Source organism: Pelodiscus sinensis, chromosome 18 (genome assembly GCF_052426305.1).
Source record: "Pelodiscus sinensis isolate ZL-2025 chromosome 18, ASM5242630v1, whole genome shotgun sequence".
In the NCBI taxonomy this organism is placed as follows: domain Eukaryota; kingdom Metazoa; phylum Chordata; order Testudines; family Trionychidae; genus Pelodiscus; species Pelodiscus sinensis.
The window spans coordinates 33270867-33287927 of NC_143069.1; the positions used below are offsets into that span (position 1 = coordinate 33270867).

Below are 17061 nucleotides of genomic sequence, written 5' to 3' on the forward strand. Positions count from 1 at the left end.
ACAAGCTGGGGGCAAATCGGAGAGAATCCGGGCAGAGCAGCAAACGGGGAAAGGGTTAGAAATGCTGCTCTAGCAGGGAAGAGGAGACAAACGGGGCCTGCTTAGCCTTGACAAAAGAAGATAAAGGGAAACCCAAGAACAGGGTTCAAAGATGATAAGGCTGTTGGCTGGCCAGGGCCAGCATGTCAGTCGGGCAGCCAGAGGAACACCAAGCCCAGAATCTGTGAGTCCCAGCAACACACGGTCAGAGCAGAGGGACGCTGCCTGTTTTTACAGCGATAGTCTGTGACCTTGAGAAGAAGTGAGCCAGGGTTGGGTTGGCATCTGCATTGTAGGACAGTTTAAATCGAAAGCTTCAGGGGGTACTCCTCTTAGTCCGGACAGGATAAACTTAACAAACAACAAATGGTCTGGTAGCACTTTATAGACTAGCAAAACATGTAGATGGTATCATGAGCTTTCATGGGCACAGCCCACTGCTTCAGATGACTGGAGTTTTGAGTTTAGGATGTGCATTTCCAAAATAAAGAGGGGAGAGGGGGGAAGGGAAAAAAAGGAAGGGGGAGGGAAACAAGGAGCAGAGGGTATGAAAATATCAAAGGGAAAAACAAGTGGGCAGAACTGGTAACCTGTAAGCACCTAAAGACTGGATAGTTAAAAGAAGCAGATAAGGCTCATAGGATAGCAATTAGATAGGAAGGGTACTAAGGCAAGAATCTACACAGACAAAGAGTAGTTGGCACCTTCATTGAATGTTAGGTTGATAATGCCCCGGCCATCCATTATCTTGTTCTTTCATTTTAAATCGAGATCGAGCTGTTAAACTGTTGCCCAAAAAGGTCCAAACGGGACTTGGCTCCCAACGAGCAACAGGCGTAATGTGTCAGCACATGCCCTCCCTTCAACTCCCTTCTCCTCCCCCCTCAGGTGCTGCTGTGGACCCTCGCCATGGCCGAGACCAACTGGACGTCCATCTCCGAGTTCATGCTCCTGGGCCTGTCTGAACGCCAGGACCTGCAGCAGCTGATCTTCGCGGGGTTCCTGGTCACCTATCTGCTGAACCTAGTTGGCAACTCCATGCTTGTGGGGCTGGTGTGGACCGACCCCCAGCTCCACAGCCCCATGTATTTCCTCATCAGCCAGCTTTCTATGGTGGACATGGCCATGGTCTCCATCATCCTGCCCCAGGCCCTAGTGCACACCCTGACTCAGCACCGGGCCATCCCCTTTGCCAGCTGCATGGCCCAGCTCTTCATCTTGCTGTCCGTGGGCAACATGGAGAGCTTACTGCTGGCTGCCATGGCCTATGACCGCTACATGGCCATCTGCAACCCGCTGCGCTATGCCGCCGTGGTGACGCGGTTCCTGTGCCTCAAGATAGTGGCCGCCTCCTGGATTGTGGTGATCTTGCACGCCCTGCTGCACGCTGTCATGGCCGCCCGGCTGCGTTACTGCAGCAACCGCCTGCAGAATTTCTTCTGCACCCTCCAACTCCTGCTGCGCCTCCCCTGCACCCGGCCCCTCGCCAACGAGATGGTGATCTCCACCGTGAGTCTCTTGGTGGCCGTGGTCCCATTCACCTTCATCCTGGTCTCCTACGTCCGCATTGGGGTCACTGTTGTCCGCCTGCGCTCGGCCCAAGTTCTGCACAAAGCCCTGTCCACCTGCAGCTCCCACCTGACCGTGGTGTTGCTCATGTACGGCAGCGTGTTCTGGGTCTACCTCCACCCAGACTCCAGCAACACCCCGCACAAACAGCAAGTGACCTTCTTCTACACCTCAGTGGTGCCCACCCTGAACCCCCTCATCTACAGCCTGAGGAACAAGGACGTGGCCGCAGCCCTGAGGAGGGCAAAGATGAAGGTCCTGGGTTGAGGCACATGAGGCCAGCTGCACTGCGCATGGATTTTACACCCAAGATGTGTCTGGGAAACCTTCCCCATTTCCTCCCCCAGGACTCCTGGGTTCTTTTCTCCTCAGACATGAAGCTGAGGAAACGAACACACGTGTTTGCCGGTGGCTCTCAAACTTTTTGGCTCACCCTGTTCAACACAAACCTTTCTATGGCCCACTACTTCTTAATGGAAACTTGCCGTCAATTACATAATTATGCCCGAGCCCTTTTGCAAGTGCTGAAGCTGGGGAGAATGGCTTCATTTAACCAATACAAAATTATTAACCAGATTAAGCACTTTAACTTCTCTCATGTTCATTTTAAATAAAGTCAAATATTAATTGATGTCCAACACAAAAGGTTTCAACATCGTCTGTATTTATGGCAGGAGTGGGGCATGTGTTTTGGGTCAAGGGCCATTGATCCACAGAAAAATCAGTTGGGGACCACCAAAGTGAGAAGCAAGCCCCCAAAAACCTCCAACCCTCACTTATGTGGCCGACTACTGAGACACCTCCCTCCCCTGGTGCTCTAGCCCGACAGGGGAAGGGTAGGGGCAGGAAAGACTCAGGGTATGTCTACACTACAAAGTTAGTTCGAACTAACGGACGTTAGTTCGAACTAACTTTAATAGGTGCTACACTAGCGCTCCGTTAGTTCGAATTTGAATCGAACTAGCGGAGCGCTTAGTTCGAACTAGGAAAACCTCATTTTACGAGGACTAACGCCTAGTTCGAACTAGCTAGTTCGAACTAAGGGCTGTGTAGCCCTTTAGTTCGAACTAGTGGGAGGCTAGCCCTCCCCAGGTTTCCCTGGTGGCCACTCTGGCCAACACCAGGGAAACTCTATGCCCCCCTCCCGGCCCCGGACCCCTTAAAGGGGCACGGGCTGGCTACGGTGCCCGTGCCAGGTGCAAGCCTGCCAGCACCCAGCCAGCAGACCCTGCACCTGGCACGGCACAGAGCCACCCACCCGATGCCCCCCAGCCCACCCCCTCTTGCCGGGACCAGGCTGGCGGCTCCCGGGAGCTTGCCCTGGACCGCAAGAGGCGGGCACCTTCCTGGGCTAGTGCGGACATCGTGGACCTCGTCCACGATCTCCGCACTAGGCACAGGAAAGTGGCCGTCTAGGGCAGGAGAGCTGCCAGCCTGGCCACCCAGGACCAGGTGTGCATGAAAATCAAGGGGGTCCACTGAGACCCCCGACACTGAGCCCTGAGCTTACAATGGCCGTACTGGGTCAGACCAAAGGTCCATCTAGCCCAGTAGCCTGTCTGCCGACAGAGGCCAACCCTAGGGACCCTGGAGGGGATGGACCGAAGACAATGACCAAGCCATTTGTCTCGTGCAATCCCTCTCCAGCCTTCCACAAACTTTGGGCAGGGACACCACTCCTACCCTCTGGCTAATAGGACTCCATGGACCCAACCTCCATCACTTTATCTCACTTCCCTTTAAACTCTGTTCTAGTTGTAGCCTTCACAGCCTCCTGCAGCAAGGAGTTCCACAGGTTAACTATTTGCTTTGTGCAGAAGAACAACTTTCTCTTACTAGTTTCAAGCCTGCTACCCATTCCTTTCCTTTGGTGTCCTCTAGTCCTTCTTTATGGGAACTCAGGAAGAACTTTTCTGAATGCACCCTCTCCACCCAACCCCTGCTTTTAGAGACCTCTATCCTGTCCCCCCTCCGTCTCCTCTTTTCTAAGCTGAACAGTCCCAGTCTCTGTAGCCTCTCTTCATCTGGGACCTGTTCCCAACCCCTGATCATGTTAGTTGCCCTCCCCTCTCCCAGCCTTTCTCTTCCCCTCTCCCACCTCCTTTTCCCAGTCTCCCCCAGTTTTTTTTCAATAAAGACAGAGTCAATGTTGGAAGAAACGTTATCTTTATTTTGTACATCAATAAGAAGGGGGGCTAAGGAAGGGTAAGTGGAAGGAGGTGAGGGAGGAATGGGGTACGAGCCCCCGATGGGGAGGACTGGGCTGGCTCTGCGGGCTTCTGGGGGTGGAAGCTCTCCTGCAGCCCCCCAATTGCCCCCTCTCCCCAGATGGCAGCCTGCGGCAAGTGCAGCAGGGCTGATGGCCGAGTGGTGTGATGTGCCCAGTGTGGGCACTCAGGGCACTCCAAGCCAGAACTTCTTTGCAAGCGGGGCACCCCTTAGAGCTGTGTGTCCGGGGTGGGGGTCGGGACCCTTTAAGCGCAGCCCTCAGCTAGCCTGAGACAGCATCTCCATGCTCTAAGTCCTCCTTTTATGCCCTGCCGGCACTGCTTCCGGCCATCCTTAAGCCCTGTTCAGAGTCCACTCAATGTGGACTTGCTAGTTCGAACTAGCAAAACGCTAGTTCGAACTAGTTTTTAGTTCTAGACGCGTTAGTTCGAACTAGCTTAGTTCGAATTAACTAATTCGAACTAAGTTAGTTCGAACTAACTTTGTAGTGTAGACATACCCTCAGGCTTCTCAGAGGCAAGATTAACTCTTCTGGGGTTCCAGGGTTAGTGCATTTTGTGGACTCCCTAGGCTCTGGGGTAGGGACAAAAATGAGGGGTTCTGAGTGTGCGGGACAGGACTGCCAGTGAGTGGGATAAGGACTGGGGGGTCAGGATCTGGGTGGGAGATGGGGTGCAGGAGCAAGCTGGGGATGGCTAGGTGTCTGTCCAGGGTGGAGGGTACAGGAGCAGGCTTGGGGTAGTTGTCTGGCCACGGGGAGGGGACAGGAGCAGGTTGGGGGTGCAGGGTCTCAGCAGGGGGGTGCATGAAATGCATGCAGGGCGTGGGGTCTGGGCATGAGGGGAATGGGGGGGCACTCTACAGCCGATTGGACTTCCCAATTTCACAATGAACCGCGGAGGACTGCTCCGTGAGCGCGGTCTGTCAGCCTGTCGTGCACCAGCCTTGTAGCCATTTCCTCCGGCCCACATGCCCTGTGGGGCTGGGCCAGTAGCCTTTGGACGGCTTCCATGCCCCAGGCCATTGGGTTCCTTGGGGCAGCGGTGGGAATGGCGCCATCTTGCAAACTGAATCAGTGAATGGAGGAGCCTTTGAACGGCAGCTCCTGGGTGCGCAATGGCGCTCCACGGCCCGTCGAACGGGGCTGCGGGTGCCTGTGTCCAGCCCCTCTCTCCAGCGGCAGTTACGGCTGTTGGCCAGACCCCTCCCCATTAGTGAAAATGGGACCTTCCAAAGTGGCAGTTTTGGCTGTTGGCCAGACTCCTCCCCATTAGTGAAAATGGGACCTTCCAAAGTGGCAATTAGGGCTGTTGGCCAGACCTCTCCCCAACAGTGAAATTGGGACCTTCCAAAGCAGTAGTTAGGGCTGCTGGTCAGACCTCTCCCCACCAGTGAAAATGGGACCTGCCAAAGTGGCCAGACCCCTCTGCACGAGTGATAATGGGACATGCCAACGTGGCAGTTGGCCGGACACCTCCCCATCAGTGAAAATGAGACCTTCCAAAGTGGCAGTTAGGGCAATTGGACAGACCCCTTTTTCCAGGCACAAAGGGATCTTCCCAAGTGGCAGTTGTGGCAGTTGAGCAGGCTCCTTGCACTGTAAAATGGACCTTCCAAAGTGGCAGTTATGAACTTTGACATTTCATCTCCCTTCTCCTGTCCCATCCCCCCACCCACTGAAATGGTTCCTTCCCACAGTTGGGTATATTAGGGCTTCTCTGCCCTTGGAAGAGTCCATTTACAGACAGAGGTTAAATTATCTGAGCATGTCCATTGGATGCGTTTTTCCCTCTCGGGAAATGTATGTTAAAAACTCCCACAGACTTGTCATATGAATGGCTCCTTCTCTATCTTGGAGATGGGGTTGTTAAAACCTGTGTCCAGGGATAATTATTTACCTTCCCCCTGGGGAAAAATGGTCTGTTCCAAGCTCAGAGTGGCAGTTGATTGACCCGCCTACCACAGAAAGGGAGGGGCGAGTAAACACAACCCTATAAGCTGGGGGAGGGGTACACTCACAGCCCTATATGGCGGGGAAGGGGTACACTCAGAGCCCTGTATGGCGGGGGAGGGGTACACTCACAGCCCTATATGGCGGGGAAGGGGTACACTCAGAGCCCTGTATGGCGGGGGAGGGGTACACTCACAGCCCTATATGGCGGGGGAGGGGTCCCCCTCTGCAGCCCCTTGTCTGTCATCTGGCCAGAATCGGCTCTGTCCTCTGAGCAGGGTCGGGGTCACCAGGGTCCCAGACACCCCTGCCCCAGTTCTGGGCTGTTCTCTGAAACAACAAACTCCCCCCCTTTGTCGCATTAAACCAGGGACATCCTGGCACTGAGTGTCCCCCTGTACGCAGCCCCCCTATGAACCCCCCAAACTCCCCACTTCCTCACATCTCCCCCCTTTGAGACCGAACTGAGCAGGACCTGGGGACGTTCAGTCGCCCTGCTTCCGGGTAAAGCATCGGCGATAACGTTGGCGTTCCTCTTAACACGGACCGCCTCCACGTCGTAGTCCTGCAGGAGCAGGCTCCATTGTAGCAGGTGGGAACCGGCCCCCTTCGTCTGGTGCAGCCAGGTCGGGGGAGTGGTCGGTGCACCTGTGAAATGCTGCCCAAATAGATTGGGCTGCGGCTTTTTAAGAGCCCACACGAGGGCCAGGCATCCTTCCTTGTGGCCACGTGGTGCTGTGGCTTAGGTACACGATGGGGTGTCTCTCCCCAGTGTCTGAGGCATCAATGAACACTGGGAAGGGTTTGCTAAATTCCGGGTGGACCAGCACCGGGCCCCGGATGAGGGCCTCCTTCAGTGCACCGAGAGCCCTCTTGCCCCTCTTGCACAGCTCTGTCAAGGGAGCTAATATGGGGCACGAATCTCTGGTAGTACCCAGCCATCCCAATGAAAACCTGGACCTGCCTCTTAGTCTGGGGAATGGGCCAGTCCCCGACGGCTTCCACCTTAGCCGGCTCTGGCTTCATCCGCCCACTCCCCGCCCTGTGGCCCAGACACGTCACCTCCGCCATCCCCGCCCTGCGCTTCCCAGCTCTTACGGTCAGCCCAGCCTCCTGGAGACAGGCCAGCCCCTTCTTCACCTGGCTCACGTGGTCCTCCCAGGTCTGGCTACACACAGGTTTCATCAGTATAAGTCAAAGCGACGTTCTCCATCCCCTCAGTAACTGATCAACCAGGCGCTGGCAGGTGGACGGGGCCCCCTTGAGGCCAAAGGGCTGGACCAGGAACTCAAAGAGCTCTTCAGGGTCCAAGGGCACCTGCCAGTCCTCTTGGGTATGGTCCAGGTAGTGAAGAACCGGGCCCCCCCACCCCCAACGTGTCTAGAATCTCATCAGTCCTGGGCATGGGGCCGGCACCAGACACGGTGATGGCGTTGAGTTTCCGACAGTGCGCGCAGAACCGGATTGTTACATCCTTTTTGGGGCCAGCACCACTGGGGGAGCCCAGGAGTTGGAGGAGGCTGGATCCCCCCAAGAGCCAGTGTGTCCCCAACCTCCAACAGCCAGGTTCTGGGCTCCTTTCTCAGTGACCCCGAATGGGGTACACCAGACGGGAGGATGGGCCCCCGTCCGCACCTGGTGCACAGCCAGGTTAGAACAGCTGCTGGTGGGAACGCAGCACCTCTGGGATCTCTGCCTGCTGGTCTGAGAGGGGGATTGTCCCCAGCGTGGTACCAGCCTCGGCCTCTGAGAGGAAACCCACCAGGGGATCCTCCCCCTTCTCCTCCCAGGGCCAGCACCAACCTCCCCCTGTCCCCGTACGGCTTCATCATACTGACAGTGCCCCCGCTGGCGGTGGCCCCGGTTAGACAGCTCCACTGCACAGTTTCCCTGGTTGACCTGTCTGACAACCTGGGAGGGATCGTCCCAGGACACCTGCAGCTTGTTCTCCCTCAGTGGGATGAGGAGCATCACTTGATCCCTGGTGGCGCAGGAGCAGGCACGGGCCGAGGGTCGGACCAGGCTTTCCGCCTCCTCTGGGCCTGGACTTAGTTCTTCCCTAGCCGGTCCCATGAGCTCAGCGAGCCTTTCCCGGGAGGTCAGTACATCCTCTACCACCGACTCACCCTCCGGAGAGGCCTTCCCCTCCCATTCATCCCTCATCAGGTCTAGGGGGCCTCTCCTCCGTCTCTGGCACAGCAACTCAAATGGGGAGAACCCCGTGAATTCCTGGGGCACTTCCCTGTCTGCAAACAGCAGGCGGGTGAGTCCTTGTGCCAGTCCTGCGGGTGCTGGTCCATAAAGGGTTTCGGCATTCATCTGAGCGTCCCATTCAGTCTCTCCACCAGCCTGTTGGGTCGGGGGCGATACGCTGAGGCCCAGGTGTGCTGGACCCCGCACTTCTCCCACAAACACCGGAGCAGGGACGACAGGAAGTTGGACCCCTGGTCTGTAAGGATGTGAAAATGGCCAGCAGCACATCCACCACAGTGTCTGCCTCGATAGAGGGCAGAGCCGCGGCCTCTAGCTAGTGAGCAGTGAAATCCACCACCAGCAGGATGCATTTCTTCCCCGTGTGGGTCCCCTGGCTGAGGGGCCCTCCAGATCCATCGCCGCCTTCTGGAAGGGCTCCTCTAAGATGAGCAGGGGCCTCAAAGCCGCTTTATACTTCTTCTGGGCTTTCCCCATCCTCTGGCAGAAGTCACAAGACCTGCAATACTGGTGAACAGGGTCAAGGACCCCGGCCAATACAAGTTCTGCAGCAGCCTCTCCCTGGTGCGCCAGCGCCGGACAACTCGGTGCACCCTGGGACAAGTACAGCAGCCTGCAGCGGTACCTCTGGGGCATCACCAGCTGCTTCCTCACCCCCCAGGATTCAGTTTGTCCCGGTCCGGTCCATTCCCGGTACAGGAATCCTCCCCCAGGAATCTCTCCCTGTGGTCCTCCCGCAGGGACCTGCCTCTGCCCAGGTCAGCCAGGGCCCTCAGCTTCTCTAACGAGGGGTCCTTATGCAGCCCCATCTGCAACACGGCTGCTGAGATGGTGGTCATGGCCCCGGAGGTTGTGCCTCAGTTTCCCACCAGTGAAAATGGGACCTTCCAAAGTGGCAGTTAGGGCTGTTGGTCCGACCCTTCCCCACCAGTGAAAATGGGACCTGCCAAATGGCAGTTATGGCTATTGGTCAAACCCCTCCCCACCAGTGAAAATGGGACCTTCCAAAGAGGCAGTTAGGGCTGTTGGTCAGACCCCTCCCCACTAGTGAAAATGGGACCTTCCAAAGTGGCAGTTAGGGCTGTTGGTCAGACCCCTCCCCACAAGTGAAAATGGGACCTTCCAAAGAGGCAGTTAGGGCTGTTGGTCAGACACCCCTCCCCACTAGTGAAAATGGAACCTTCCAACGTGGCAGTTAGGACACTAGGACAGATCCTTCCCCATCAATAATAATGGGCCCTTCCAACGTGGCAGTTATGGCCGTTGACCAGGCCCCTTCCATCCCCTGCAAAAGGGACTTTCCACGGAGGCCGTTACAAACGTGGACATTTCGTCTCCCCCTCTGCCCCCCAGAGAAATGGTTCCCGTCTGGGCTGACAGAATGGCCCACGGGACCTTCCTTCCTCTCGGGGGGGCTGAGGGCTTCCCGCGCTGGGCTCCGGGTGACTAATGAACCCGACTGAGTGTGTCCGTGTCTCGGCCTGTCCCGCGTGGGGGCGCTGGGCAGAGCCCCCGGCCTGGAGCGAGGGGCTGGAGACCAGAGGTCCGTCTCGGGAGGGGGAGGCCGTGGGGCCCTGAAGGACGAGGGGGTCCGGCTCCGGGTGGGAAGCTCACAGCTTGTCAAGACACATGGGCAGGGTGAGCCGGCCGGGCAGGTCGCCCCAGGGCGGGCACGATGGGTGAGCAGGGACAGCTGGGAGGGGACATGAGTCTCTGGGGCATTGCACCGCGCAGAGTCCTTCCGATCGGCCAATGGGAACCCGTCGCAGGCCAGTGACTGCATGCGCTGGCCGGGCCACGAGACCCCGGATCCGGCTGTTTGCCCTGCAGGGGAAGAGGGAACCTGGCTTCCTTAGCTCGGGCAGTGACCATTGCGCAGGCCGGCCTGGCGCGCCGGGATCCTCCTTGTGCCTGCGACCGTTCCCTCTTGGGGCTTGGGAAACCCTCAGTTCTTACTTCATGATCCATCAGGGTGCTTGCTGGGAGGCCCTGGAGTGTGTTAGTGATGGGGGCAATTAACTGGTAAACTGAGGCACACTGCCTCTTTGCGGGAGGAAGTGGAATGTCTGTGAGTTACCAGTGTGTGGGGATTGGCCAGCACAGGGGAGAGATTTAGCAGACTTGGCCTCTGGCTGCTTCTGATGGTCCAGGAGGAGACACGATGACGGGAGCCCATGGGCCTCAGAGACCCCCCCCCTCCCCAGGCCTCCCAGGTGTGGGGCATCTCAGCTGAGCGCTAATGAATGTTTTCTCAGTCACAGTCCCCCAGGGGCTCATTAAGGCCGACTCTGCCACCCCGGGGCCTGGTTGCTGGGGTTCATCTCATGCAGCGGCCGTTCGTCTACAGATGTCGGGGGCAGGCGGATGCCAGGAGTCCTTGTCCAAGGTGAGGCTAGGAGTCAGGGTGTGTGTCGGGGGCACCACAAGGGAGAGGCTGGGATGGCAATGCCAGCTGGAGGGAGGCATGTAGGGGCAGGGCCCAGGACGGATTGGGAAGCAGGACAGCAGGGAAGAACCCCCACGTCTTCTGTGCCCCTCTGTTCCTCTGCTCAGTCTGGTATCTGACTCTGAACAGAAAGACGTTCCCCACCCGCAGTCGCCTCTGACAGTCCCTCACCCAACCCGGCCCCTCCATCTGCTACCTCATGTGTCGCACTGGCTAGCCAGGTGTTTTGACAGTGTCCGGAGAAGGACCCTGAGCACCGCAGGGTCCCCACTTCGACTAAATTCTGTCTCCACTCCGTGTCATTCCCACGCACACAGAAGGGCGATCTCCAGACACCCAGCGTCTGTCTCCCTCGTCCCCTTCCCCAGGAGCATCGATTTCCAGAAGAGACCGGTTCTCCCTGGTGCCCGGGCTCAATCTGGGAGCTCGCAGCGGGGACGTGTGTCTTGCTCAGCCCCTGAAAAAGATCCGTGCAAAACGGAGACTTTTTATCCAATGTTTCCCAGGCTTGTCGTGGAGAGAAGAGGCCATTTTCCGTTCCACCCTCCGGCAACTGAATTGAATTCAGGGGAATTCTCCTTAGGGTCCTTCACATTCATTACAAATGTTCTGTATTATGGGGATCTGGGGTGACATGGAAGGGGGCAGGTGGGAGGGCACATGTTATGGCCGGAAGCTGAAGTCGTACCAAATTGGCCTGGAAACAAAGGTGTAGGTTTGACAAGGTCCCTCATCAAAGGCTCTTAAGTAAGTTGTCATGGGATAAAAGGGAGGGTCCTCTCCTGGACTGAGAACTGGTTAAAAGACAGGAAACAAAGGGTAGGAATAAATGGCCAGTTTTCAGAGTGGAGAGAGGTAACTAGTGGAATCCCCCAAAGGTCAGTCCTGGGACCCATCCGATTCAACCTATTTATAAATGATCTAGAGAAAGGGATAAACAGTGAGGTGGTAAAATTTGCAGCTGATACTAAAGCGCTCAAGATCGTTAAGACCAAACCCGACTGAGTACAGCTTCCAAAAGATCGCACCAAACTGAGTGATTGGGCAACATGATGGCAAATGAAATGTAATGTTGATCAATGTAAAACAATGCACATGGGGAAAATAATCCCAAAGATACATACAATATGATGGGGACTAATTGAGCTGCAACTACTCTAGAGAGAAATCTTGGCATCTTTGTGGAGAGTTCTCTGGAAACATCCACTCAGTGGGCAGTGACAGTGAAAAAGCAAACAGGATGTTAGGAATCATTAATAAAGGAACAGAGAATAAGACAGAAAATAGCGTATTGCTCCTTATAAATCTATGGGACGCCCACATCTTGAATACTGCGTACAAATGTGGTTGCCTCATCGCAAAAAAGATCTCTTGGCATTGGAAAAGGTTCCGAAAATGGCAAAAAAATGATGAGGGGGTTGGAACGGGTCCCATGTGAAGAGAGATTAAAAAGACCGGGACTTTTCAGCTTAGAAAAGAGGAGACTAAGGGGGGATATTATAGAGTTCCATAAAATCATGACTGGCATGGAAAAAGTGAATAAGGAAAAGTTATTTACTTATTCCCACAATATAAGAACTAGAGCTCACCAAGGCTACGTCTAGATTGCATCCCTTCTTCGTAAAAGGGATGCAAATTAGACGTATCGCAATTGCTAATGAAGCGGGGATTTAAATCTCCCCTGCTTCATTAGCATAAAAATGGCTGCCGCTTTTTTTCGGCACGGAGCTTTGCCAGAAAAAAGCGCCAGTCTAAACGTGGATCTTTCGGAAAATAAAGCCTTTTCCGAAAGATCCCTTATCCCTTATCCGCGTCTAGACTGGTGCTTTTTTCCGGCAAAGCTCCGTGCTGAAAAAAAGCAGCAGCCATTGTTATGCTAATGAAGCAGGGGAGATTTCAACCCACGCTTCATTAGCAATTGCGATACATCTAATTTGCATCCCTTTTACGAAAAAGGGATGCAATCTAGATGTAGCCCAAATGAAATGACTAGGTAGCAGATTTAAAACAAACCAAAGGAAGTTTTTCTTCACTCAGCCTGCAGTCAACTGTGGAACTCCTTGCCAGTGGATGTGGTGAAGACTAGGACTTTAACAGAGTTCAAAAAACAGCTAGATAGGTTCATGGAGGTTAGGTCCATCAATGCCAGGCTGGGTAGGAATGGTAGGAATCTCTGCAAATGGATGACAGGAGAGGGATCACATGATGATTACCTGTTGTGTTCCCTTTCTCTGGGGCATCTGGTACTGGCCACTGTCAGCAGACAGGATGCTGGGCTAGCTAGATGGACCTTTGGTCTGACCCAGTGTAGCCGTTCTTATGTTCTTATGCATAACCAAAAGCATAACTAATGCTGGGTACAATCTGCTAATGGATGTGGTGAATTCACTACCCCTGACTTTTCTCAGCCAAGACGGGGTGTTTGTGTTAAGAGCTTCACTAGAAATGAAACGAGGGGAGATCTCTAGATTTGGCTTCCAGCCTTTCCAGGTGACCGGACCCCTTTCAGGAGCCTGATTCGTATTGCCTCCCCACACCCCCCAACACACACACACTGTGAATTTCACCTCTCTTCAAAACGATGTGCTTACTAAATCCCATTGTACGGTACAAAGACGTCACAGACTGGCCTGTTACTGGCCCATGATTTTAGGGTTTTCCTGGACCCAAATTGAGGGACGCTGGGCTTTCCTGAGGCAAAGATGAGGATTTCCCATAAAGGTGGGCCATTTCCCATTTTGCCGAAAAAGACGTTTTCCAGCTAGGGACGGGGGTGGGGAGCCCACCAGGTGGGAATTTTCTGCCTTGTGCGGGTGTAAATGTGTTGAGGGTTGGATGAGGCAAAATTTTAGCCCTAAGCTGGAAATGGAAGATTTCTCATGAGTGTTTGTGTGTGATTTAAAAGAGGGGGGTGGTGTATAAATGGCCAGAATGAATCAAAAGAAGCCTCCTCCCATGCTTGACCTGAGCAAATGCGACAAGGTGTCAGAACCTGCAGAAGCAGGTGGGGATCTGCCCCCCCCCATGAAATTCCTTCGTGGCCCCTAGAAGCGAGAGGTTTCACAAAACCCCAGAGCATGAGGTTTAATACCCCTCCCACAACTGTTAGCTAGTTAGAGTGATTCTAACTCTGGATATTCCTCGTAGCTTTGGAAACGTCCAGTCCCTCGTTTAATCTCGATACGTTTTAGCCTTGACACCATCCTGTGGCAATGAGTTCCACAGTCCCTGAGTGCATGGCTACGTCTTTTCAGCTATTTTTTAATGTCCCACTGTCATTCCATGGGCTGCCCCCTTGTTGCTGTTACAGGCAACAGCGAGGAGAGAATCCTCCGAGCTCTTTTCTCTGTCACATCTTATTAGCATCATAAGTTCCCCTTACGCGGCATACACCACTCCTCTCTCTGTCCTCTCTCCACAGGAGAGTTTTTGTGGAGTCCGACTCCCTGCTCAGGCCCCATTTCCTCTGTAATGTGTGGGGAGGGAGCTGGAGGGCTGCAGGCAGGACTCAGATGCAGATGAAGGGCTGTGAGCAAGTTTCCATGCTGGTGCCAAGCCCCTTCTTCACTGGGTCTTCAATGAACTAATCGCGCTGGGCCATTCTTGCCACTTCCAGCCAGCAGCTCGGGTCAGACCGTTCTCTGCTAGAACCAAGACCCACTGAGCAATTTTGTTCCCCCGTCGATCCTTCTAGCCTGGGACCGACTCGCCCTTTCGCCTTCTCCTTCTTCCACTAACTAGCGAGAGTGCCTGGCATCTCCCCTGACCAGGCAGGTTTTCCAGAACTTCAGACATTGCCGGCGTTCTGCTCTGAGCCCTCTTCACTTCACCAACCCCCTTCCCCATGCCAGTTCGGCTGTTTCTCCAGGGAATGTTATTTCAGAACCTGCTTCCCGTCTCGCCTTGGACTCCATTTCCTCCCTGCATGGGCCTTGCTATTAATAACCTGCATTTCCCTTGGCGTGCCTGCCACATTTGGAGCTCAGTATGATAACAGTGACTAGAATCCAGTGTCTTGCTTCAGAGATTCAGCTGGCAATCTGCAGGGGTCAGGAAGGGATATTTGACCCTTCCCATTCGGTCTGGATGAAGTTACCGTTAGGCGAGTGTCCAAGTGGTCCAAAGACCATCCTCAAAGAGTAGTGAGCATGCTCTGTGAATGGGAGCCAGCAAAGAGAAGCAGCTCTGACCATCCTGCACTACCAGGCTGGGGCGGGAACCGGTGCGTCATGGGGCTGACACGGGAGGGGGGTGTCCTGCTGTCCATGGTGCTGGTGAGCTTTCGTCTGGAGCTCTGTGGTCACTTCTGGGCCACACGTGTTAGACAAGCTGTGGGAAAATCGGAGAGAGTCCGGGCAGAGCAGCAAACGGGGAAAGGGTTAGAAATGCTGCTCTAGCAGGGAAGGGGAGACAAACGGGGCCTGTTTAGCCTTGACAAAAGAAGATAAAGGGAAACCCAAGAACAGGGTTCAAAGATGATAAGGCTGTTGGCTGGCCAGGGCCAGCATGTCTGTTGGGCAAGCAGAGGAACACCAAGCCCAGAATCTGTGAGTCCCAGAAACATACGGTCAGAGCAGAGGGACGCTGCCTGTTTTTACAGCGATAGTCTGTGACCTTGAGAAGAAGTGAGCCAGGGTTGGGTTGGCATCTGCGTTGTAGGATAGTTTAAATCGAAAGCTTCAGGGGGTACTCCTCTTAGTCCGGACAGGATAAACTTAACAAACAACAAATGGTCTGGTAGCACTTTATAGACTAGCAAAACATGTAGATGGTATCATGAGCTTTCATGGGCACAGCCCACTGCTTCAGATGACTGGAGTTTTGAGTTTAGGATGTGCATTTCCAAAATAAAGAGGGGAGAGGGGGAAGGAAAAAAAAGGAAGTGGGAGGGAAACAAGGAGCAGAGGGTATGAAAATATCAAAAGGAAAAACAAGTGGGCAGAACTGGTAACTTATAAGCACCTAAAGACTGGATAGTTAAAAGAAGCAGATAAGGCTCATAGGATAGCAATTAGATAGGAAGGGTACTAAGGCAAGAATCTACACAGACAAAGAGCAGCTGGCACCTTCATTGAATGTTAGGTTGATAATGTCCCGTCCGTCTGTTATTTTGTTCTTTCATTTTAAATCGAGATCGAGCTGTTAAACTATTGCTCCAAAAGGTCCAGACGGGACTTGGCTCCCAAAGAGCAACAGGCCTAATGTGTCAGCACATGCCCTCCCTTCAACTCCCTTCTCCTCCCCCCTCAGGTGCTGCTGTGGACCCTTGCCATGGCCGAGACCAACTGGACGTCCATCTCCGAGTTCGTGCTCCTGGGCCTGTCTGAACGCCAGGACCTGCAGCAGCTGATCTTCGCGGGGTTCCTGGTCACCTATCTGCTGAACCTAGTTGGCAACTCCATGCTTGTGGGGCTGGTGTGGACCGACCCCCAGCTCCACAGCCCCATGTATTTCCTCCTCAGCCAGCTTTCTATGGTGGACATAGGCATGGTCTCCATCATCCTGCCCCAGGCCCTGGTGCACACCTTGACCCAGCACCGGGCCATACCCTTTGCCAGCTGCATGGCCCAGCTCTTCATCTTGCTGGCCGTGGGCAACATGGAGGGCTTCCTGCTGGCTGCCATGGCCTACGACCGCTACATGGCCATCTGCAACCCGCTGCGCTACGCCGCCGTGGTGACGCGGTTCCTGTGCCTCAAGATAGTGGCCGCCTCCTGGGTTGTGGTGATCTTGCACGCCCTGCTGCACGCCGTCATGGCCGCCCGGTTGCATTACTGCAGCAACCGCCTGCAGAATTTCTTCTGCAACCTCCAACTCCTGCTGCGCCTCCCCTGCACCCGGCCTTTCGCCAACGAGATGGTGATCTCCACCGTGAGTCTCTTGGTGACCGTGGTCCCTTTCACCTTCATCCTGGTCTCCTACGCCCGCATTGGGGTCACTGTTGTCCGCCTGCACTCGGCCCAAGTTCTGCACAAAGCCCTGTCCACCTGCAGCTCCCACCTAATCGTGGTGTTGCTCATGTACGGCAGCGTGCTCTGGTTCTACCTCCACCCAGACTCCAGCAACACCCCGCACAAACAGCAAGTGACCTTCTTCTACACCTCAGTGGTGCCCACCCTGAACCCCCTCATCTACAGCCTGAGGAACAAGGACGTGGCCGCAGCCCTGAGGAGGACAAAGAAGAAGGTCCTGGGTTCAGGCACATGAGGCCAGCTGTACTACGCATGGATTTTACACTCAAGATGTGGCTGGGAAACCTTCCCTCTTTCCTCCCCCAGGACTCCTGGGTTCTTTTCTCCTCAGACATGAAGCTGAGGAAACAAACACACGTGTAGGGCAGTGACTCTCGAACTTTTTGGCTCACCCTGTTCAACGCAAACCTTTCTATGGCCCACTACTTCTTAATGGAAACTTGCCGTCAATTACATAATTACGCCCGAGCCCTTTTGCAAGTGCTGAAGCTGGGAAGAATGGCTTCATTTAACCAATACAAAATTATTAACCAGATTAAGCACTTTAACTTTTCTCATGTTCATTTTAAATAAAGTCAAATATTAATTGATGTCCAACACAAAAGGTTTCAACATCGTCTGTATTTATGGCAGGAGTGGGGCAT

At 54.5% G+C, this 17061-nt stretch overlaps 2 protein-coding genes across 2 annotated transcripts; both read left to right on the forward strand.

Annotated features, from left to right (window-relative positions):
• Window positions 1-948: 948 nt before the first annotated feature.
• LOC149523390 (olfactory receptor 1E16-like) lies at window positions 949-1875 on the forward strand. The gene has a single exon (XM_089770448.1). It carries the CDS (start codon window positions 949-951, stop codon window positions 1873-1875), a length of 927 nt encoding a protein of 308 aa, XP_089626574.1.
• A 13841-nt stretch (window positions 1876-15716) lies between these two features.
• LOC102456722 (olfactory receptor-like protein DTMT) lies at window positions 15717-16652 on the forward strand. Its single transcript, XM_075914882.2, has one exon. The coding sequence runs from the start codon at window positions 15717-15719 to the stop codon at window positions 16650-16652; it is 936 nt and encodes a 311-aa protein (XP_075770997.2).
• The last annotated feature ends 409 nt before the right edge of the window (window positions 16653-17061 follow it).